This window comes from Cyprinus carpio, chromosome B5, assembly GCF_018340385.1.
Source record: "Cyprinus carpio isolate SPL01 chromosome B5, ASM1834038v1, whole genome shotgun sequence".
Taxonomy (NCBI): domain Eukaryota; kingdom Metazoa; phylum Chordata; class Actinopteri; order Cypriniformes; family Cyprinidae; genus Cyprinus; species Cyprinus carpio.
In genome coordinates, this window is record NC_056601.1 from 24,020,046 (window position 1) to 24,045,311 (window position 25,266).

Genomic DNA, 25,266 nt, shown 5'->3' on the forward strand with positions numbered 1-25,266 from the left:
ATGAACCTCGGTAAAGCACATATAAGATGGTTTGTCAACCTAAAAAAGTATAAGTTTGTAGGAACCTAAGGTACTGTAGAGAGTTTCCACACGAACCGTGTTTAGTGTAACACTGACAACAGCGGCTAGTGATACAGAAATGTGGAGGAAACGGTATTAGACATCTACAAGAATTAAATAAAAAGACAGATAAGTCTGCGGGATCGCGGGTGAAAATAATCTAGCACAATTTCTTCGGGGAAAGAAAGGAAGCGCGATCTTCTCTGGATTCAGGGCGCTGGGACTTTACTCTAATCATCTGGCGCACGTGCTTCGCTTCCATAAGAAACACAGAGAGTTCTATGTGCTCACTGCAGTCGGACAGTGCTTCCACACCTATAATGTAAGTGCAGAATAAATGAACGGAGAAGAACTTGAGAGAACCATTTGAAAACGTTAGTAGCATACCATGTGGGTTTTTTTTTTTTTTTGGACGTGCAATTGAACGTCTTGAACGTACCATGTAATACACTGTAAATATGTTACGTAAATATCTGTGTATATATCAAAGTGTCATTTTTAAAAAGTTCTGTGGCGGTACCATCGTACAGTGATGGTCTGGAGACCAAGAATACCATGGTACCACAATGTAAATGTTCAATAATACGACAGTAGTGATACCACGTCCAAAAACAAGGTAATACCTTGGACCTGTAACGTTAACGTGATTTTCTTGGAAGTACCCGGAAGTACCATGCTTATCAACAAACTTTTGGTGGTAACATAGTATTGCCTTGTGATACCATCACTGTACCACCACACAGTAGCCACAAATCCAAGTTTCTTCTAAGTACCATAGTACTTTTTGGTAGTAAAGAACACTAATTAAACCGGTTATATATGTTTTCAGAGTGACAAATTAATTTCTTTCATACTTTAACAGTTTATTTTGCGCAATTTTATGCATTACAATAACTTACTATAGTGTATTATACTATAGTAACAGTAAATTATTAGTCAGCTAAACCAGTCTCAACCCTGTAGTAAGTACATGTTGTTATTAAATATTACTCTTTAATTACGCTGTAACAGGCAGGACCCTTAAAATAAAATGGGAGGGGGGTGCAGTAATTAAAAGGATAGTTCACCCAAAAAATAAAATTCTGTCATTAATTACTCGCACTCATGTCATTTAAAATCTGTAAGACCTTGGTTCATCTTCAGAACACAAATTAATATATTTTTGATTAAATCTGAGAGCTCTCTGTCCCTCCCATAGACAGCAAGGTTAATACCACGATCAAGGTCCAGAAATGTAGCAAGAACATTTGTAAAATAGTCAGTGTGACATCAGGGGTTCAAACATAATTTTACGAAGCTATGAGAATACTTTGCTCAAAGAAAACACAAAGTAAGTGCATGCGTCACGATACTCTCTGCACAGTGGCAGTGCCGCATCTTAAGAGATGAGGAGGAGAATTGTTGAATAAAGTTGTTATTTTTGTTTTCTGTGCTCACAAAAATATTTTTGTAGCTTTGTAAAATTACGGTTGAACCCCTGATGTTACATGGACTGTTTTACTGATGACCTTGCTACGTTTCTGGATCTTGATTGTGGTAGTGACCTTGCTGTCTATGGAGGGTTTAAGATCTCTCAGATTTTATTATATCTTAATTTGTGTTACGTGGATGAATGGAGGTCTTACAGGTTTGGAACGACATGAGGGTTAGTAATTAATGAGGTGTTAAAATTCAGGGTGTCTGTGGGTCCTTAAAAAATATTAATTTCTTAAATAACATTTTCCTAATAAAAGGCCTTAAAAAGTTTTAAAATGTCTTAAATCCAGATTTGATGGGTCTTAAATATTTTTGGCCACATTACTGTTAAAATATCTTCAGTCTCAAGGACCTGTTTACAATCATTGGACAGACTGAAGATTTTTTTCCTCCTTACTGCGTCATCAGACAAAATCGCAGTAACGTTAGCAGAATACAGGTCGATCGTCTTTGTGTATATAATGTTCTCAATAATAATAATTATAGGTCAAGCTACAGCTAGCTGACCACCAGATTTCTAGCTAGTTTAAAATGTTTTTGTTTTTTTACTTGTCCGACCGGACAAACAGCCTGATTAAAACTTATGTGTCAAAAAATAAGCAGCGAAGCATCGAACGAAATAATGATTCTTCTGATTTTAATACATTCAGCATAAATAGTGATTGATAATGGATAGTGTTAGGCCTGTCGTAATAATGGATATATAAACTTAACACACAATATATGTACTTGACCTCAATCATTTTTGCATATATTGCCCATTATTTTTACATAAAATAAAATGTTTATTTACTATTTATTCAAGTTTTTTAAGGTATCTAATATTTTGATACTTAATTTCCATGATCTAAATATTCTTAAGAATTAAAAGTCATTTGAAAGTGTGTTGGCCTTCTTGCATTATGCTTTTATATTATGATTACTAGGGGTGTGACAAGACACTTATTCCACGGGATAAGACGAGACAGGAGACTGGGTTCATGAGAACGAGACGAGATTTTTAGACTTTTTTGAAGAAATCCTCAATGATGAAATATATAGGGAAAAATAGTCTTTTATTCAAACTGAAAAACACAAAATGCAAAAAATGTAGGTGCATTTTGAAATTAACTTGTACTTTATGAAATAAAAAATCTATTTTAATGAATTATATGCAGCAATAAACAACATGTAAACTAGAGCTGCACGATTCTGGATAAACTGAGAATCATGTTTTTTATATATATAAATTGGAGATCATTATTCTAAAGAAAAAAAAGACTAGAAAACTAAACAAAACATAATTTAGTGGTTCTGACAAAATGTTCATTGCTTAAGTCTTTTTAAAAAATATATTAATTTGAAAAAAATAAAAAATAAATGGAGTCAGTGTCTCGATTCTTAAAGACCTGTTTCTCAATTAGAATCTTTTGAATCTTTTTCAACGATTCAATGACAAATATTTTTTTTAAACGGGCAGTTGTCGCCACCTTGTCAGCGGAAGCGGATAAGCGTTACAATACATACACGTTTAGATACTTTCGTTTGGATTACAACTGTAGAGAGAATAAGTGTTTATACCCAAACTATAAACTTTGATATCAGTTTTTCTGTTATCTAAATGTCTGTAAAACAGAAATAATGATGTGTGGTTGAAAAGACTTGTTTGTGTTGCCCTTTTTGGATCAGCAGCAGCATGAATTATTCATTAACATGGACAGCAACAAAACGTGCTTCTCACGCTCCACTTACACTTGTGAAACAGTCATAATAGATATAGCTGAATCCTTGTCATTCGGGAATAAGATCGAGTGGGTGTTTGAATTAAGATTCAAATACCCAGGATTAATTGTGCAGCTCTAATGTAAACACTGTAAAATGTTTTGCAAGGATATCGTCCCGTTCTCGTGAGACCCGTCGGGATCTCGTCACATCCTTAATGATTACATATTCAGTAGCATAAAATGGTCTTAAAATGACAATAATATTGTTTATCGCAATTATTTCTGGGGCAATATATCGCACAACAAAAAAGTTGTTATCATGACAGGCCTATATAGTGTATTTCTGGGATCAAGGTCGCGCCGTCTATCTCTTTGTGAGAGACTTTAAAACAAAACAGCACACATAAAGAAACTCAGAAGAAACACACCAAGGTATAAATTCAAAATGTGTAGTTTATTCATAATATGATATAGTTCAGTAACATACCATGGAACTATTTTGCTGAATATTCGCACAAATGCAAATGTTACGTTGATTTTAGTTCAATTAACAAGTAGTTAAGTATAGTTATTAAGTGACTTACATTTTAGGCACAATATTTACTGTTTTGTTCTGTTCCAATGTTTTGTTACTGAATGGTTCAGCGTTTTAAATGATGCGGTTGAATGAATGACTCAATGACTCACTCATTAAGTGACATACCGCCACCTACTGGTGGTATAGAATGTTGAAAACATTTCTTATTTGTATATTCATAAATGTATTTAAAACATTAATCTAATAACATTATTTATTGCAGTGTAAATTATTTCATCTGACTGGTAAATGCCCTTTAGAATTTATTGAAAGGTGATGCATACATTTAATAAGTTAAAAAAATTGGCTTTTATAAAGGTAAACAAAAATCTGTAGGAACCCTAAAAAATTTGATTATGTGCTTAGTAGCTGTAATTCTTAATTCTTTGAGTGCAGTATAAAATGAATCCCTCTTTTTCCCGGCAGGTAAAGAAACTTGGAATTGTTGCAGTCAGTAAGTAGGATTCAGAAACAGTGCACTTTCCGCAAATCCACAATCAAACAATTGTAGTTTCCTTATGCATTTGATTAAAACAGTTGTAATAACCACTCATACAGGTAATGCCCTCCCCGAAGACATTTCATCCATGGCAGCAGATCGTATGCTTGTCTATGCCGCATATGGAAAACATATCTCTGCTTTTGCAAAAAACAAAGAGGTAAAGTGTCCACAGTTAGATACTGTACTTTTAAAGATGCATAACACTAAAAAGAGTTAGATTAAATAAGAATTAGTCAGATGTAATAATATATGTTTTTGCCTCTTTTATCCAGGTTGTTCACACATACACAGGCCATCAAGGTGATGTGCACTTACTGTTGCCTTTCGGAGATCATCTGATTTCTGTTGACAAGGACAATGTTGTCATTATTTGGGATGTGGAGTCTGAGGGTTGGTTTTTTATTGTTTTTGCTAGGTTTACGTTTATTTCTTGCAGCAGAATCAAGGATATCTTCACAGTGTATGTAATATGTTCTGTAAATCTCACTACAGACACATACCTGCAGATTTCCTATGACAAAGCATCATTTGAAGTCTCTGCTCTGATGCATCCGAGCACCTACCTGAACAAAATCCTGTTTGGAAGCAGTCAAGGGAGTCTTCAATTATGGAACATCAAATCAAAGTATGCACTTCTAATGGATTCTGAATGTACTGCGACTACCATAACATTGAAAGTTTGTGTATATACAGTTAAATCACTGAATAACGGTATGAAGATTTGAGGGCATAATCTCACCAAAACATGCCATCCAACTTACATTCCATTCAAAAATTTACATTTTGAACATTTTTGTTCACTTCCCATTTTTTAATTAAAAATTGCTCTACCTTTTCAGCTTTTTTTGTTTGTTCTCTTTTGTTTGTTTTGCTTTTTTAATCTCAATATTCTCAATTATAGTTTTCATTAATACCATTAATACGATTACAAGAATAGTAGGTAACACTTTATTTTAAGGTGTCCTTTTTTACATACGTGATGTTACATGTACTTACTATTATAACAATAATTTATACATAATTACATGCAAGTAAACCTAACCCTAACCATATAGTAAGGACATGTAGTTAATTAACATTACTCCTTACTTAAATTTATAATTACACTGTAACAAAGACACCTTAAAATAAAGTGTAACCAAATAAATAGTTCTATATTTTTAAAAATGGCTTTTAAAATTTTATTAAAATAGAAAACATTTATTTTAAATTGTAATGTTGTACTGTTTTTATGTAAATAAATGTAAATGTAAGTTTGACACAATTTATATTTTTCCACATGATAATAATGAGAATGTTAATCATCTTAATCATCATGAAAATCACATAATATTTTCTTTTAGCCAATATATCAATCATTGATGTTGAGAAATATTACTGATATTTTATCTTTTGATTGGGTGAAAAATGACCTGGGCTGCGTTTCCCTAAAGCATCGTAAGCCTAAGTTGATCGTAGCTCAATTGGTTTCAATGGGTCTACGATGTACTTAAGCTTACGATGCTTTTGGGAAATGAAGCCCTGGACATTTCTTGATAGACATTTTGAGATTTAACCTTTTTGTGTTAATTATGGAGTAATGCAGTACAGTAAATGTTATTTGATAATAAAAAATTGACACAGAATTCTGCTTTTCTTACGCCAGCAAACTCCTGTTTACATTTCCTGGATGGGCGTCTGCTGTTACTGTTCTTCAACAGGTTGGTCTCATTTCTTTCTTTATTTGTTCTGCTTTATTCATAACCCTGTGTACAATTTTTTAAAAATGCACATATTCATTATTGTCTTATTCAAAGTGTAATAACAGATATTCAGCAAATGAAAGCTCTGTGTATTTATAAAATTTGGTAAAATTCTTTCCAACATCTTGCATCTTATTTACAGGAATGTCCTGATCTGTTTTCCAGCATTGCTTCTGAAAATATTAAGATTTAAACCAACTAGTCAGTTAGTGGATAACCCATAAACCGTCACTACTTTAATAGATCATTGGTAATGGGTGTGCAATGTGTTCTGTCAAAATTATTCTCTTTAGACTCCAGCTGTAGATGTTGTGGGTGTGGGTTTAGCATCTGGACAGATCATCATTCATAATATCAGATGTAATGAAACGCTGATGAAGTTCCAGCAGGACTGGGGTCCGGTCACAGCTTTATCCTTCAGGACAGGTAATGTTATTACCCAGGCTTCACAAAGTGTGTAATATATTTTTTGGCCCATTTTATTGCACTTACTTTGTCCTTGTCCTTGGACAGACGGACATCCAATAATGGCATCTGGCAGTCCTATCGGACACATAGGACTGTGGGATTTAGAGGAGAAGAAACTAGTCAGTCAGATGCGGGATGCTCATACAACAGCCATTGCTGGCCTCACATTTCTTCAAAACGAACCCCACCATACCAATAAAATAACAGACAATCCAAAACGCCAAAATATTGTTTGCTGAGGCTTGTATTTCGTGATGTGAATTATTCAGATGTATTTAAGGTTGGAGTGATATGGCCACATATATTATCACAATATTTTTTCCATATCATAAGAGATTGATATTTATCACAATATTTATTTACAATTAATTGGGAAGGAAATGCTTTCCCCATGTTTGTTAGACCCTGAAAATGAATGTAAACATAATTAGTTTTTTCACTATTAAACTCCACACAGTAAGATTTGTTTTAATTTAGGAACCCATGAAATCTATTTTATTTCCCCCTAAATTTAGTTATTTTTATTTTTGCTCTGGAGTTTTATGATTCAGTACACATTTATCATAAAAAATGGTGTCTAATAAAATAGATTAATACAACTTCAGCAATTCAATCAGTCTTTTCAAATAAAAAAAAGAAAGCGGTTAATTTATAACAAAATTATTTTATGTGCACTTTTATTTTTTGCCAAATAAGATGTTGCACAACAAAACTATATAAAAAAATGAAACTATAACTTTGTTGTAAGATATTCCTTGAAAATATTATTATTATTGCTTTTAGAATTACATTTTATTATACAACAGATTGTAAAATATATGAATATTTCTGCCATAATTTCTTCAAGTTAAACGGAACATTTATTTTGATGGATTGTCAGAGACATGCAGAACATGCAGACTTATTAGTGCCATGCATTAACTGACTGTTGTCATGTTTATCTCTGCTGTGTGATAGGCTGTTAGAGTAATCCATACGAGTAAAAGTGCTTCTCATCATTATCTACAAAATCTCGATACGATATCACTTATCTCCCAGCCCTAAATGGAATTCCAATGTGTATTATGGCAGTAAACAATGGCTTGTGTGATTCAGGTGTGGATTTTTGATGTAGCCGGAGGGGACGGACGTCTGCTAAGACACCGAACTGGTCACAGCGCCCCACCAACAAAAATTAAGCACAACGACCAGAGCAGCTTAAACATTCTTAGCGCAGGTACTGTCATAAATCAAGGATTGAAGACAAGAGAAATCATTGTAGATGAATGTATTCAAGCATAATGATGCTAATTTGTCTTCTTCTCATAATAGGTCAAGATGGTACTTTGCAGTCATTTTCAACTGTTCATGAAAGATTCAACAAGAGTTTGGGCCACGGTAATAACTAACTACTTGACATGTTCTTGTTAGTGCATGTAAAGCTGATGTGTGTAATGCTTCTTATCAATCATTGTTTTAATGATTGTTTCAAAAAGAATGACATTTTTACATTGTCTGAAATGGATTTTAATCCTGTATTGCCTAACATATGATGTAATGGTCAGAATTTGGTCAGTTTTTTTCCCTAAATCTGCATATGTGTTCCCTCTCGAGCTATCTTGAGACACCGCGGCGCTACTGCTATGGGGAATACCTTCCCTTCTGACCTTTCCTGAATTCTTATTGGCTCACCCCAGTCCAGCTGACTGGCCAATTGACACTAACCGTGCATCGTATGCAAATACTGAAGAGCTCACGAGGCAGTATTAAAGGCAATGTTAGCGCCAATTGCTTCAGAATCTTCTTCTTTACTTGCTGAATTCATCATGGCCACATTCTGCAAGATCTGTGCTGGACTAATAGAGCCACCAGATCAACACGACCACTGCTTCGCCTGCCTGTGCCTTGCCTACACCGAGGCGGGCGCTGGCCGAGTCCAACTGCTGGTTTTGCACGGATCTGCCGGCCTGTGTGCTCCGCACCAGCCGTGATGTGGCTCGCGGCCTATTCAGGGTGAGGCCCACTGCTGCCAACGTGTTGCTGGTGGGCCCTCCCCCTTCCGGTGATGGGAGTGTCGTCTTCCTGCCCCGCAAACCCCAACGGTCGACCCGTTCACCGGTCTCCTTCCCCGGGGACTGCTTCCGCCCTCTTTCCAATATCACGGAGTTTGTGTCCTTTGGCCGGGAGGAGGGGGATGACTCGATGTTGATGAGAAATCGACCAGTAGGCACGTGCTTGTGGTGAGATTTCTTAAGGAGGCGAGGAGATTGCGATCCCCGCATCCACCTTCAGTTCTGCCCTGGGACCTAGAGGTGGTGTTAAGAGCTCTTTCACAGCCACCATTTGCGCCTTTAGCATCCATTGTTATGAAGGAGCTATCTCTCAAAACTGCACTTCTTCTTGCCCTCACTTCAGCTAAGTGCATAGGGGATTTACATGCATTTTCTGTGGACAGCGATTGTATTCGCTTCGGACCCGGTGACTGCAGCATCACTCTCTGGCCAAAACCGTGCTACGTGCCTAAATAGCTATCTACCCCCTTCAGAGCGCAGACTGTTTTGCTGTCTGCCCTGTCTTCTGAGTCATCAACCTTGTGCAATGTGGATGCTTTGATTTACATTGAACGTTCAGCCAGCTTTCGGCAATCTGACCAGCTTTTCATGTGCTACGGTGGTTGTCTGAAGGGAAAACAGAGGTTTTCCCACTGGATTGTGGACACTATCACGGTTGCTTATACCAAGGTTTGGAAGGCCCTTTGCACATTAGGGCCCACTCAACAAGGGCTATCGCCTCCTACTGGGCATGGTCAAGAGGTATGTCTATTCATGATGCTTTGCAGCTGGCTGGTCTTCTCAGAATACCTTCGCCAGGTTTTACAAGCTGGACATTCAGTTCTCTACCTCTTTTCATGTGTGTTTGCTGCCTCGCACAGTAATTACTCTGCAAATCCCTATATGCTACTGTTTTTGTTGTCTGCCCTGTACTCAGTGCAGCTCCTGTTATTCAATGTCTAATTCGATTCGTTAGCATCATCATGTTGTGTGATACTGTTTTACACAGTTATCTCTGTGCAGCCCCCTCTCTATACTGTTGTTGTTGCTTCTGCCCTGTCCTCAGTGCAGCCTATGTTATTACTGACCAGCTTTGCAAATTTAGTATACCTGGGTTTTAGACACTCATTGGCTTCTCTCCACCTATCAGTGTGTTTTAACTTTGCTGAGTGTGTAACTTGTACAAGCTGCTCATAGCCTCTCTCACGGCGGATTGGATACCTTTCCCAAAGCAGTAGCACCACGGTGTCTTGAGACAGCTCGAGAGGGAACGTCTCGGGTTACTGTTGTAACCTTGGTTCCCTGAGAGCAGGAACGAGACACCGCGATCGTCACCGTGCTCGCTGCCCGAGCAGTAAGCAGTGTTCAATGTCAGATTCTGATGCAATTGGTGCGAACATTGCGTTTTATACTGCCTCGTAAGCTCTTCGGTATTTGCATACGATGCATGCTTCGCATCAATTGGCCAGTCAACTGGATTGGCATGAGCCAATAAGACTTCAGGAAAGGTTAGAAGGGAAGGTATTCCCCATAGTGATAGCACCCGTTCTAAGGGTACCAAGGTTACAACAGTAACCGCAGACGTTTTGTTGAGTATCATATTTGATAAATCAGGCTTTTTTTTTTTTACATTATGGCTCATATAGTGTGATATAGAATGATATGGACCACAGACTTGTGGAGGAAAAACAAAACACATAATGCAATGCAGTCATGATTGAGAGATAAATAAACATTCCTCGCAAGCCTGATGTATCATATTATCATATTTTAACATAATTTTTCTTTAAAAAAAATTATAATCAAGCACATTTAGGCTGCTTCAGTCCAGTAAGTGTTCATCTTGAAGTATTACTAACAATATAAGAGTTTTTCTTATGTTTACTTTATTAAAATCATTAAGAATTTCACAAAAGACATATACCACAAATTGACCATTTTTAAAATATACTAAATGCCTTTTCCTTGTTAAAAAGTATAAGTTATCAATCAAATGACATAATGCATGTAATACAACAAGTTTTTTCAGGAAAATTTTGATCATGTTGATAATCTTGAGGCCTGAATATGTTACTGTAGGATTTAGATGGTTAATATTTTGCTAGGGTGTTCTTATTTTTTAAGTACTTATTTTTTTCCAGTATAATACTTTTGAGTAAATTCAGATTTATAGTAATAGCAATGCTTGCCATGCTCCAAATGATTTTTCCCTTAACCCATTCAGCTCCTGGGGCCCATTCTTTGTACATTGCTTATTACATCCGAGAACACATGGGACATCCATGATGATATCATTGCGCTAATCATGATCTGTCTAATTTGGTTTTTCGAACGCACCTGTTGTTGATGATTAGTATGGCTGGATTGAGTTATCTATCTGAGATAATTGCACGTTCATTGGTTGGTTTAAAAGGATCTATGTATCGATACTCGAAACCACAATCAGCAATGCAGTGATTGGCTGGTGGCAAGACCGCAATGTGATGACATCATATAAGTAAAAAACACACCTGGCAAAAAAACGTGTCAAATTTCTGGACCTTTATAAGTAAACGGCCAAGTGAACAACACTACATAAATGTTATAATAGATCAATGAAATGTGCACTGTTTTAAATTTTTTTACATGATTCACAATTATTTAGTATATTCAATTTTGCACAGTCATTACATTTTTATTTCAATGTAGTAATTAGCAATTGATTTAATTTTTTTCTTTGAAAAAGATTTGTTACGTCTTACGTGACAGCATTAATTAAAGTTTCTTAAGGGTCAAGTTATCTGCATCTGCTGCGCTCCATCAAGCCGCTCCCATAATAGCTGTCAGCACTTAAATTATTGCACGATTCTACATTATCTGTATAGCATTTATGTAAGACTACAATACAATTATAAAGTAATTATTTTTACAAATAAATCTTTCAGTAAGTAAACCTGGCTGTGTCTATTAGCCTACAGACAATACAACATTGTTATATTATTTTTAAATTGATTTTTTTAATTATTATTATTTAATATTATTGTCCCTGAATCAGTAGGTTACTCTTGTAATAAAGTAGCAGTGGTTGGGACAGATTTTAAGTATCAATTCTGAATAAAAAGATGCGATCTAATCCTGTTTACATGAAATAAGGCTGCTCCAGAGCAGGTTTAAGTTTACGGACCTGTTGCTATGACAGCAACTCTGGGATGAGCTTCAAGAACCGAACAATCCAAGATCATGCAAAATCATCAACAATCAAATCCAGCTAACTGAGTTAGCGACATACGAAGAAGGGGCCCCAGGTTTCCATCACTTAATCTACCCAGTCAATTATTTGCTAAAGTATATACAGGTAATTCCGCCCCCAAACTCACGTCATAGGTTTGTCAGAGCTGCTATATCTGTCACTCAAACAAACAGCACTCTTCACTGAGACGGTCTACTAAAAGTTACTTGTCTTTTCACATTATTAGAGAGTTTTTTAATAGTGTAACATTGCACACTTCACTTTTAATTATGAGCATTTTCACATTATGGAGATTAATGTCATTTCTTTTTGCCTTGTGTAATGTTTGTGTTGTGTAAGGCTTCAATGGTCATTTTTACCAACAGGCACTCTCAACAAAACAAGAGCTAAAAAGAAAGGTGTGACTCATGACACAGCAAAACTTCCAGCCATCACAACTTTTGCCTCAGGTGTGATTATTTTTTATTTTTTTTTATGTAATATTGTGTGTGTGTGTGTGTGTGTGTGTGTGTGTGTGTGTGTGTGTGTGTGTGTGTGTATATATATATATATATATATATATATATATATATATAGATAGATAGATAGATAGATAGATAGATAGATAAAATCATTGGTTCACCCAAGAGTGAAAATTGTTTAACTAACTTTTGTTCTTCAAAAAGCATACAAAATTTTTTTATATAATATCATCAAATCAGTCCATCCACCAAACATTCAAACAACAAACAATCAAAATCTTCAAAAAGCACGTAAAGACATTGTAAAACTAATTCATACGAATTAAGCAATTTAATCTAAGTTTCAGGATATATGAAGGGTTTTAAATTTGGCCTTTCACATATAAACATAAAAGAGCACATCAAGTGTAATAAACGGAAGTGCAGTCGTGTGTGTGCATGAACAATCCTCATTAGTTCAAGTATGCACAGTTAGGTTTCCTAAAAATATTGAACTTCATAAAAAATATCTGGATTGTGTTCCAAAAATGAATTTAAGAAAAACAAAACCTTTAAATTTCAATAAACCTTCATACTTAATACTGAAAACAAAAACCTCGTAAGACTAAATTTAATCTCATTTTTTGTATAGAAACTGCTCGTCAGAGTGACTGGGATGGCATTATTGCATGCCACCGTGGTTTCCTTGTAACTACAACATGGAACTACCAGAAAGGTTCGATTGGTGCCCACAAGCTGGAACCTGAACGCTTCAACAAGAACCGTAGCCTCAATGTCCATGCAACTGTAAGTTTATAGATAATATGTATGTGTTCACATGATCATTAAGCCTTATAACAGATGATTTCAAATCCAGTTTGGTCATATGTTGTCCAGGCTGTTGATATCACATCCTGCGGGAACTTTGCAGTGATTGCACTGTCTTCGGGACACATTGATGTTTACAACATGCAGTCTGGTTTTCATCGAGGGCATTATGGAAAGGACAAGGGTAAGTTAATATACTGAAAATCAGGGGTGAAATGCATGCGATTCTAAGTCTGATTTCAGTGGCGTTTTTTGTGTGTGTGCAGCACATGCAGGGCCTGTTCGCGGGGTCTCTGTGGATGCTCTGAACCAGTTGACAATTAGTGTGGGAGCAGACCGCCTTCTGAAAATATGGAGGTTCAAATCCAAGGAGCTGTTGCATACACACAGCCTGCCAGCTGCCCCGGCATCATCTCTGCTTCACAGGGACAGGTATTAGAGACATGAATGCATTTTTGCCCACATTTTCATTTTAAATGCAGTGTGAATTAGTGACCAAAAGTGAATTCTCACTTTCATCTGAAGCTGTTTTGGAGGGTTTTTAGGGATATTTAAAGGGGTCATATGATGCGATTTCAAGTTTTCCTTTCTCTTTGGAGTGTTACAAGCTCTTGGTGAATAAAGAAGATCTGTGAAGTTGCAAAGACTAAAGTTTCAAATCCAAAGAGATATTCTTTATCAAAGTTAACACTTGTCCACGCCCCCCGAAACGGCTCATTCTAACACGCCCCCACATCTCTACATCAGTATGTGGGAATATTTGCATAACGTCGTCCAGATGTTCACACAAAGAAAGAAGGCATACCTTTTATTCTCGTTGTAGTATTGTTATTGGCGCCGCCATGTCGTATAGACGCTGTGTGTTTCACTTTGAAAGCGAAACTACTTTGTTTGGCCTTCCAAAAGAGGACGATATCTGCTTCGTCATGCCTGGGGCTGATCCGTGCTGGTCGCTGAGGAAATACATCAACTTCGCGCTGTGTATCGCCGAATCGCTTTCGCCGTGGATGAAGCGGTGTCCAGCCCGGGGTCGTCACATGTGGTTGCTGCAAGACCAAGGCACGCTCGTTCGTAGAATCCGCCTGCCGCTCCGTTCTTAAGCCGCCCGCCTCTGCTCATTTTGCCTTCCAAAAGAAGACACGACTAGAAATCATGTTTATATCACGTTTATAATGGGTTTTATGTTTATGTCTCATTGCTCCGGCCGGACAAGTCATCACAATATGTTAAGAGGCGTAACATTTCCGTCACACGCTTGAGGCATTCGGCAAATCACAACGTGCTGGATAGCTGGCCAATCACAGCACACCTCGCTTTTCAGAGTGATGAGCCTTGTGAAAATTGACACGTTTCAGAAGGCGGGGCAGAGAGGAGAAACAATAATGTACAGTATGTGGAAAATAATGTGTTTTTTTTTTTGCCTTAAACTGCATAAACACATTTCATTACACAAAGTACACAAAATAATGTTCTTTTTAGCAGCATCATATGACCCCTTTAATTATCGCATCATATGGTTTTTGGCTAAATGAAAACTTAGATTTTGTTTTTTGTAAAAAAAAAAATAATAATAATAATTTTGCTACATCACTTGCATGAAGCTTTAAAAATGCAAGTTGCTTAGGGAGGAACATTGTTTATGCGATTTGGGCTTTTGCTTAGCTCTTAAGCATAAATTAATATGTTGATTTGAGGCATATCATTGTCCTCATGGTTATTAACAAAAACTTGTTAAAACTTGTAAGCTTCTCGCTGAATGAATTTTTTATTTTTTTTTTACCTCTTCTGTAGTGCAGTTTAAAAGGATTTAGTAAATTGTTCGTTTGTAAATGTCTGTATTTTTCTTTTGTAGTGTTCATTTAATGACAAAACATGCAGTGCTTGTTTTCAACTAGATTTTTATTGAGTTTTAGTTCATTTTAACTAGATTTTTATTGAAATTTAAACCATTTAGGATCTACCTGGCTACAATGGGTGTATGAGAAAGAAAATCATTTTCCAGACAGTGTTTGAATGATGTCGATTTATGCTTGATCTCTCCAAACAGTGGGATGCTCGCCATCGCTCTGGATGATTTTACCATTCAAATTCTGGACATGGAGACCAGGAGAGCTGTCCGCAGATTCTCTGGACATCGTGGGCAGATCAATGACATGGTGAGTTTAAGGGACAAAGTTTACCAATTCCATCTGAAATTCATGCATTTTTTTTTTTGACATCTTTAAGATTAAGTTGAGAATTCCCATGAATTCTCATGAACTCTGCGTGTATGGAAGGAATACTTTGACCTAAAATTGTTTTTATAATTACTCACCCAAATGGTTTGACTTAACGTCTGTGAAACATAAAAGCATGTTCATTAAAATTTTCATGCTCATGGAATGTTTATGGAATGTGCATTACTACACAATGCTTGACATGTCCTGGTTACCATTGTGTTTTGTAATGTGGACAAAAATATGTTTTTCCTTATTATGTTTCATGTAAGAAAGAAAGTCAAATGTGTTTTGCATGAGGAAATTAAGTAAATGTATAATGAGTGTTTATGAAATGAGCTTTATGCTTTTTGTCCAGACATTTAGTCCAGATGGACGTTGGCTGATTACAGCGTCTATGGACTGCGCCATCAGAACATGGGATCTTCCATCTGGCAGGTATAAAGGCTAGAGCATAAACCAAGGCTGTTCAACTGGGATGTCACAACTGGGTCCTTCGATTAATGAATGAAATGACTTTGGTGTCTGATGCATTCTGTATTCCATATATATTAATATTTACTAAGGAAAAACACCCAAGTGAAGAGAATTCAAAGACATTAGTAAGGATGGGAGTCTAAGTACATTTCAGTCAGATTCTAAAATGATTCTTGATTTGTATTTTTTCTTATTAATTAATGGTAATTTTTTTTTTTTTTGCATAATTATAAGTACTTAAAATAATTACAACTTGATAATAAATTAAATCTGTAAAAAAAATCTGTCCCATCTTAAGAATTTAACTAAAAATTGCTTCAAAACATAAATATAAAGCAATAAAGGGTAAAATAAAAACATATTTTAAACAATATTAAAGAGTTAGTTCAACCAAAAATGAAAATTCTGTCATTAGTTACTCACCCTCATGCCGTTCTAGACCTGTAAGACTTTCGTTCATCTTCTACAAAATCCGAGAGCTCTCAGACCCTCCATAGACAGTAAAGATATTACCGTGTTCAAGGTCCAGATACGTTGCAAGAACATCAGTAAAATAGTCCATGTGACATCAACGGTTCAGCCGTAAATTTACAAAGCTACGAGAATACTTTTTGTGCACAATAATAATGACTTTATTCAACAATTCTTCTCCTCCTTCTTACGTAAAACACGCATGTGTGGTTTACATGAACCTAAAGCAAAGAGGAGAAGAATTGTTGAATAAAGTCGTTATTTTTGTTTTCTTTGTGCACATAAAGTATCATTGTAGCTTTGTACATTTACAGTTGAACCGCTGATTTCACATGGACTATTTTAACGATGTGTTTGCTACGTTTCTGGACCTTGATCGTGGTAGTAACCTTGCTGTCTATGGAGGATCAGAGAGCTCTCGGATTTAATCAAAAATATCTTAATTTGTGTTCTGAAGATGAAAAAGGTCTTATGGGTTTGGAACGACATGAGGGGGAGTAATTACAGAATTTTTTTTATTGGGTGAAATATCCCTTTAAACAAATAATAAATATTGTATACAGTATTTTCTAGAATATACATCTGTTTTTGTATGATTTGAAACATGCTGTGACTTGCAGATTATATAATGCTACTAATGTAAATTTGTGCTGGATGAGAGAGGTTCATGAGCCTATGTTAATTTGTATAGTGCAGTCAGTTGTTTCAGTTTCAATTTTTTCCATAAATTTGTTTAGTCTGTTGTTTACAATGAATGCCACTATAATTTATGCTCGTTTTATACCTTTATTTTTTTTATTCCGGTTCTCTGAATATCATTCAATTTAAAGGATTTGTTGTGGAGCGAGGGGAGCTAAAGTATGCATTTGGAGTATTTATGTTAGCAAATGTTTTATTTTATTCTGTTTAAATTTTTTTAAGAATTTTATTGATTAAATATCTTCAATTGAATGCTTCTAAAAATTAATAAATAGGGGTGTTTAGCTGATGATTTTTTATCATGTTAACTTGTTGCTTAAAGTGCTAAGCTCTAGTAAAAGGTCTCTCTCTCTCTCTCTCTCTCTCTCTCTCTCTCTCTCTCTCTCTCTCTCTCTCTCTCTCTCTCTCTCTGTTCTCTCTGTTCTCTCTCTCTCTTTCTTTCTTTCTTTCTTTCTTTCTTTTTATTTGGACAATATGGCCCTGAAATGGCCATGTATGTCACAGGTAATGCTTAGAATATCATTGTTCTACTGCAACCCACAAAAGCCTTTTGAAGGAGGGAAAGACCAGCCCAGTCCAGTGACACCTTTTCCACTTTCTATATTATTTACTGGTTAGATATTTGTGATGACCTTTTCTGTTAACTCAGTCACCAATCGTTTTCAAAGTAACCAGTAAAACCAATTTTTTTCTAACGGGGATTCCTCTAGAAGATAAAGTCCCCTCTGGCCCAACTAAGTGATTGACTGAATGATTTCCATTCACACTTTCATACCCTTCCACATTCTCTTGTTGTCTTTCATAGTTTGGTCGACTGTTTCCTGGTAGACGCAGCAGCCGTCAGTCTCAGTATGTCCCCTACCGGGAACTTCCTGGCCTCTTCGCACGTTGATGGTCTAGGTATTTACTTATGGTAAGAGATTTCCTTGCAGATACCGTGTGTCTGTCAGCTCTTGTTTTTACTTTACAATTAGTTATTTCACACACTTAAGATGAAGATTAGAACAGTAACATTTTGGAAACCCATTAGCACAACTGTCTTACTCATCATAATTGTGGGTTGAGTTCTTGAGGTTGCAACTTTAATCTGCTGATGAATGTATGAATGGCTTATTTTAGGAAAAGTTTAAGTTTATTTACTCATGCTAATGTTGTTTTCAAACCATGATTTTTTTCTCCATACAACACAAAATCAGATGCTTTGAGAAATGTTCAGGCTGCTCTTTTTCATGGAGTGACCAGGGGCTGTCAAGTTAGAAAAATTATGAAAACGAAAACAAAGCACTATCTGCAAAATGTGAATATATGTCTTATTTTTATGTATGTACAGTTAGGTCCATATATATTTCTACACTGACATAATTTTAATAATTTTGGCTCTGTTTGCCACCAGAATAGAATAAATAAAATTAAACAATCAAGATGAAATTGAAGTGCAGACTTGAAGCTTTAATTCAAGGGGTTGAACCATTACAACCATTTTTATACACATAACTATGTTCCAAGCCTTCTCCATACTTTTTCTTCCTGTCATTCTGGTACTGGTTGATCATAATTTCAGCCGTCCTAAGAATGTTTCCAGAAGTGGTCTGGCTTTTTTATTTTTTTTTTTAGATGTTTTTGGCAAAGTCTAATCTGGCCTTGTTTGCGCCTTGTGCGCTGTGCTCTTTGTCATTGTAGGCCAAGTAGGTATTTAATGCACGCTATGTGTGTTGTACATAGGGTTAACCTCTACAATATAAACTATCTAAATCCTACTATATCATATTTGATTCTAAAGGCTCTAAATTATCAAATGATTTAGCTTTGCTAAAAAAAAAAGACAGTGTACTACATGCCTTCTGTTGTCTGATCGATGTTTAATTGTAAAAATGATATCTTTTGATTTTTATGAAGTAGACATAATAGCTTTTTTTTGTTAGTTAAATGTCAAGTTGAACGCTTGAGCACTGATTTTTCTGAAAAGATATGTATGCATAATCATGCTGTAGTTTTGGTTCTTTTCTAGGTCAAATAACACACTGTGCAGTATGGTGTCATTGCGCCCTCTACCTGCAGACTATGAGCCGACTGTGATCATGCTGCCAGGCACCTGCCCAAGCAAAGGTGTGACCACATTATCATATCGAGAATCATTTGAAAATCATTTCACTTGAGACTAAGTCCCGTTGATTGTGTGCTTGTCAACAGATACAGAAGAGGAAGAAGTTTTATATGCTGACAGCTCTGAGATGCATGAGTACATATCACCAGCACAGCTGGATGAACATCTGATCACACTCTCTCTTCTTCCTGACTCACGCTGGAAGAACCTGCTGCATCTGGACATCATCAAAGTATGTGCATGTAAAAATAGGGAAAAATGTGGTCTATGCTTAACTGTGATATATGTATTTAAAAACGGACATTATAAACCCTGTGAAAAATCTTCACCTACAGAAAAAGAACAAACCCAAAGAGCCCCCAAAATTGCCAAAAGCTGCACCCTTCTTCATTCCCACCATTCCAGGCCTGGTGCCCCAGTTTGCACTACCCAGCACACCCTCAGAAGACCAGGTAAACGCTCTTGATAGTGACCCTGCCGAGTATTTGTTGTTGGGAATTTATTATTGTGTGTGTGTGTGTGTGTGTGTATATATATATATATATATAACTATATATATATATATAATGAATATATTAAATAAAGTATTTTGTTATTAAATTTGCCTAAAATATTGAATGGAAATTTTTTTTTACCTAACCCACCATTAAAAAATAAATAAGTAAATATATTAAGCAAGGACTATAGTTTCTATAGTGTATGTATATATGACATTTTAAAACACACTCAAACCTTTTTAGTCTAAAATTGTCAACTCGGGAACATAAGTCAAACAACTACACCCACCACCATCAACTTGAAAACGCTTTAGACAACAACTCATGTAAGCCCTTTATACTTGATGCTGTACTATTGAATTTGCAATAGCTGTGATGTGAATGATCACTGTGTTAATCATCATGACAGATGAGGAGCCAGTGAAGCTGTTGAGAGAGTTGGGCCCCTCTGCCATTGAAACAGAACTTCGGGCCCTGTCACCAGATATGGGCGGAGAGGTCAGAGTTATGCAGAGCTTCCTCAAGATGATCAGCAGCATTCTTCAGTCCAAGAGAGATTTCGACCTGGCTCAGGCCTACCTAGCATTGTTCCTAAAGGTACGATATGAGCAGTCTGCTGATGTTTATTTATTTACATTTCCATGCAATTGCACTTACCATTTTATATCATCTTAGTACAATAGCTTTGACTTTTAGTTCCATTACAAAGCTGTAAGACTTTTTTGTCAGAGCTGCTAGTTTCTGGCCTAACCAGCCATGACAAAACTGGCAGTTGCTTGATTTCTGTTTCTTTCTCAACGTGCTGGGAAGCCCCTGTTTACCATCAAACATCTTTGATCTAAAAATCCTGTGAAATGCAGCTTTTTTTTTTTTTATTGGACCTTGAAAATATTTATTTACCTATAAGATTAATGTAATATTTATGATAAACATTTTAACATATTTGATAATTAAGTTCTACAATAAATGAAAATTTACAATAAATAATGAAGCGCTTAAATTGTGAAAATTTAAAAATTGTTGAAAGCAAGGCTGCATTTATTTAATCAGAAACAGTGAATAGAAATAACTACTTCTATTTTAATGTTTAAAAATGTCAGTCACATGATCCTTTAGAAATCATTGTAATGTATGCTGATTTTGTGCTCTAAAAAAACATTTCTTATTTTTATGTTGAAAACCGTTTTTGCTGCTTAATATTTTTATGCAAATCCTGATACACTACCAATTAAATTAATTGTTTTATACAGCAAAAATGTTTTAAATTGATCAAAAGTGACAGTAAAGGCACTTATAATATTACAAAAATATTTTATTTAAAAAAAAATCCTGTTTAATCAATTTCATTGATTCATTAAAGTATCCTGAAAAAATTTTTCCACACAAATATTAAGAAAAAAAAAAAAAAAAAAAACATTTTTTTTACATTAATAATAGTAAGAAGAACCATTATTAATTAAGCAGAAGCACCAAATCAGCATATTAGAATGATTTCTGAAGGATCATGTGACACTGAAGGCTGGAATAATAAATTCAAAGTCTTGGTGATCATAATAGACTTCTTTCAAAAATATTTAAAAATCGTACCTATCCTTAACCTTAAGTGTCAGTGGAAATGTTATTGTTCTATATAATAAACATGCTGTTAAAAATATCTAAAATATGTTCTTTAATTTTTGTATGGTTTTTTCATACAATATGAAGTATAATAAAAAAAAAAATTCCTATTATAACATTAATGCCATAATGTTATAATAGGATTTTTTTTTTTTTTTTTTTTTTACACTTATAAAAGGGCTACAACATACATATGATTAGGTCCATAAATTGTTCATGAAAGTTGTAATTTTGCTGGATAGGACAAACTGGGTTTGTTTGGTTTTTAAACAGCAGATGGCAGCAAATATATATGAACACATTTCTCTTTATGGTTTATAGTTCAGCACCTTTCAGGACTGTCTCCTTTTTTTTCTGCACTGTAAATACTACTAAAAGTATTTACTTTATATACAGTCATGTAATTATATCTAAATAACATCTAGTAACAGAACAATTTGTGGTGTTTGAGTGAAAAGATGGAGGTCTTTTGAATTTTTAACTCTCAACAATGTCATGTTGCTGTTCCAGCTCCATCTTCGGTTCATCGCAGACCAGCCCGAACTGATGGAGGAAGCGGAAAGTGTGTCTGCACACCTGGAGGAGACATGGATGTCCATGCAGACGCTCTTAAATCAGAACATTTGTCTGTTGTCTTATATCAAGAGTGCACTACTGTGAAGCACCTTTCGCCAAGTTGTTGAATATTTGTATCAGATAATTGTTCTTGCCTTATTTTGTTAATAAAAATTTATACCAAATCTGTGATTTTTTTTTTTCTTCCTATAGTTTGAGTAACGAGATAATGTCAGTCAAATATGTTACATGATGGGCACTGAATGAGTGACAAAATATTAAACCAAGACCTAAAAGAATAGTAGTTATTTAGCATTACATCACTTGCTCACCTTTGGATCTTCTGCAGTGAATGGGTGCCGTCAAAATGGGTGCCGAGTGTTCAAACAACTGATTAAAACATCAAAATAATCCACAAGTAATCTATAAGACTTGTGAAGTGAAAAGCTGCATGTTTGTAAGAATCAAATCTATCATTAAAACATTTTAACTTAAAACCATCACTTATGGCCATAATAGTGCTTCTTCAGTGCAAATTTTCATCCTCTGTTGTCCTCTCACATCAAAATCCACCGCCATTTTTTAGAACAGTTTTGGACTTTTCACTTGTAAATGGTGCTTGATCTGTGCATATGTATCTCCTGATTTAGATGAGACAAGCTTTTCACTGGAGAAAGCAATATTATGGATAGAGGACTTGTTTTTTAGCTGGAAGAAATGGTAAAAAAAAAAAACAAAAAGCATAATTCTCTAAATCTATTCCGAAGAAGAAACAGTCTCAGTCCCTTTATTTTAAGGTTCAGTTCTTGCTATTAACAAACCATTACCTACGACTTTTGCCTCAAACTCCTAATTTGCTGATTATTAATGGTTAGTAAGGTAGTTAAAGGGATACTCCACCCCAAAATGAAAATTACTTACGCCCATGTCATTCCAAACCCGTAAAAGCTCTGTTCTGTCTTTGGAACACAATTTAAGATATTTTGGATGAAAACCGGGAGGCCTGTGACTGTCCCATAGACTGCCAAGTAAATAACAGTGTCAAGGTCCATAAAAAGGTATCAAAGTCGTCGTCAGAAAAAAAAAAAAAAAAAAACGACTTTATTCAACAACTCCTTTGTCAACAGTCTCCTCTGTGTCTCTCCATAACAGCGTATCCTGCGTATGCTCTTCTGTATCATCCGCGCCACAAGGATGCGCTGTTTCTACGTGTATTTAGCTTCGATTTGAAAGAAAAGAGCGCATCCTTTTGCCGCGGATGATACAGAAGAGCATACGGTGATATGTAGAGAGACAGAGGAGTCAAATTATGTTTTACTTTGTTTATTGAGATTTTCTTTTTCACCCAACAAACATAAGGATACTGATAAACACAGAGCACAAGACTCTGCCTTTCTCCATCTTCTTTGAAGCTCCTATGTAATAACGAGAGAAAATCCTGTCAAGTTCAACAGAATAATGAATAAATATTAATGGTAACACTTCACAATAAGATGTCATTTGTTAACATTAATGTATTAACTAACATGAATGAACAATGAACAATACATTTATTACACAATTTATTAATCTTTGTTAATGTTAATAAAAATAGTTATTCATTGTTCATGTTAGTTCACTGTGCATTAATGTTTACACAAACAAGTTGTGATTTTAATAATGCATTAGTAAATGCTGAAATTAACATGAACTAAGATTAATAAATGCTGTGGAAATATTGTTCATTAATATTTATGTTATTTATATATGTTAACTAATGACCGCAGATGAGACATTAAGTGCATGGCACTGCGACCAACTTAACATTTTACAGAGTTTAATGTAGCAATGTTGTCACTCAGTTTTCAAGATCATTTTTAATCGTGTAACTGTTAATAGATTTGAACAAAGAAATAAAGTGTTACTATGCACAGGCCGTAATGATTGAAAATACAAAAATTAGACGAGTAAAGAAAACGCGGTACTTATTAAAATAATCACCCTTTACTTAAATATATGAACACAGAAAACCCCTGTTAACAGGTTAATATAACGTTTCCCATTCTATGACTAGTAAAATAATGGCAACTTTGATGAACACTGCTCTCCTCGGAGTAGCTGCCAGAGCTGCGTCTTCTTGTGTGGCAGGTCTCAGCGTTAAGGCACAATACTGCCACCTGGGAGCTCAACCAGGTACTGGCACTGGAGTATTAACATGTGGTGTTATCATAAGAGAACTGTTCATTTTAAATATTGCGGTTATCGCTAATACCGGTATATAATCACATACTAAATTAACATGATATCGATAATTGTTGCTTTGAATATCACGGTTTTCGTCAATACCGGTATATCGCAACACCCCTAATACCTTTTATGGATCTTGACACTGTTATTTACTTGGCAGTCTATGGGACAGTCACAGGCCTCCAGGTTTTCATCCAAAATATAATAAATTGTGTTCCGAAGACGAATGGAGCTTTTACGGGTTTGGAACGACATGGGGGTAAGTGATTAATGACAAAAGGGTGGAGTATCCCTTTAAGTTTAGGTATTGGGTAGGATTAGGGATGTAGAATATGGTCATGCAGAATATGTGCTTTATAAGTACTAATAAACAGCCAATATGCTATTAAAATGCGTGCTAATAAGCATAGTAAATAGTGAGAATTCGTCCCTATACTAAAGCGTCACTACAAACTCATCTACATCTTGTATTTGTTTTCAGTACATTTTCAGTTTTGGGTTGAACTGTTTCTATTGAAATAAATGTGGTTTGATTTGCTATTTTGTCTTTTAAAGTTGATATTAATACATGTTTAAGTGTCTAAATACTTGGACCCACTGTGCATAATTTTTATGTTATATATATATATATATATATATATATATATATGCACACCTCCATTAATTTGCATACAGATACAAAAATGATCCTACATCACCTCCCAGTTCTTATTTTTTGTATGACTGAGCATCAAGGAAGTGAATGTGAGATGAGAGTGATGCTGCTGGTTCGTTGGGATTGTGCTTGTTTTGTTTTGTGTTGAGCAGATACTGAACAGATGGGTCTCTCTGTGTGGGAGCCCAGAACACTCCTGCACTGCTTGAGCTTTAAAGGATGACCAGTCATGCAGGCCCATTAGGTACAGATCTGGACTCAGTGTGGGTGATTTCTTCCTCTTAGCACATTCAAATCATCACTGAATGTGACATATTTGAAAAATTAAGGAAAAAGATCCTTGATGGAGAAAAAAGAGAAAAAAATAAAATAATAATAATAAAAAAATAATCCTCAAATGCACATCAAGTCAAACTTGGTAAGGGAATATCTACACGCTTCAGATATTGGGGGTAAAGGTTTCAATAAAACAGTCTAGATATAGATATAAATATGTTATACAGGTTTCTTAAAAATAGATTAGATAGACATATTTAAATAGCATTTAAATAGTAGTTTTTATTACAGTGATTAATGTTCATTGAAAAATAATATTAATAGTCCTTTGAATCTTATTCAAAATCGTATTTTTCCTTATGCCAAATTTCTTAATTTCTTTCTTTATTTTTGGCCGTGTATTCATCTATTTATTTAG

General features: G+C 35.3%; 1 protein-coding gene across 1 annotated transcript; it reads left to right on the forward strand.

Moving 5' to 3' along the window:
* wdr36 (WD repeat domain 36) lies at positions 1 to 21,876 on the forward strand. The gene is given in 25 exon segments (XM_042723407.1): positions 1 to 10; positions 225 to 382; positions 4,243 to 4,270; positions 4,375 to 4,475; positions 4,591 to 4,708; positions 4,811 to 4,943; positions 5,964 to 6,018; positions 6,354 to 6,486; positions 6,574 to 6,758; positions 7,624 to 7,744; positions 7,840 to 7,905; positions 12,153 to 12,236; positions 12,880 to 13,034; positions 13,125 to 13,239; positions 13,322 to 13,487; positions 15,103 to 15,211; positions 15,630 to 15,709; positions 17,724 to 17,831; positions 18,927 to 19,024; positions 19,109 to 19,254; positions 19,358 to 19,474; positions 19,763 to 19,782; positions 19,784 to 19,845; positions 19,929 to 20,116; positions 21,647 to 21,876. Coding segments are annotated over 25 exon segments (2,706 nt in total). The 3' UTR covers positions 21,797 to 21,876.
* Positions 21,877 to 25,266: the final 3,390 nt, after the last annotated feature.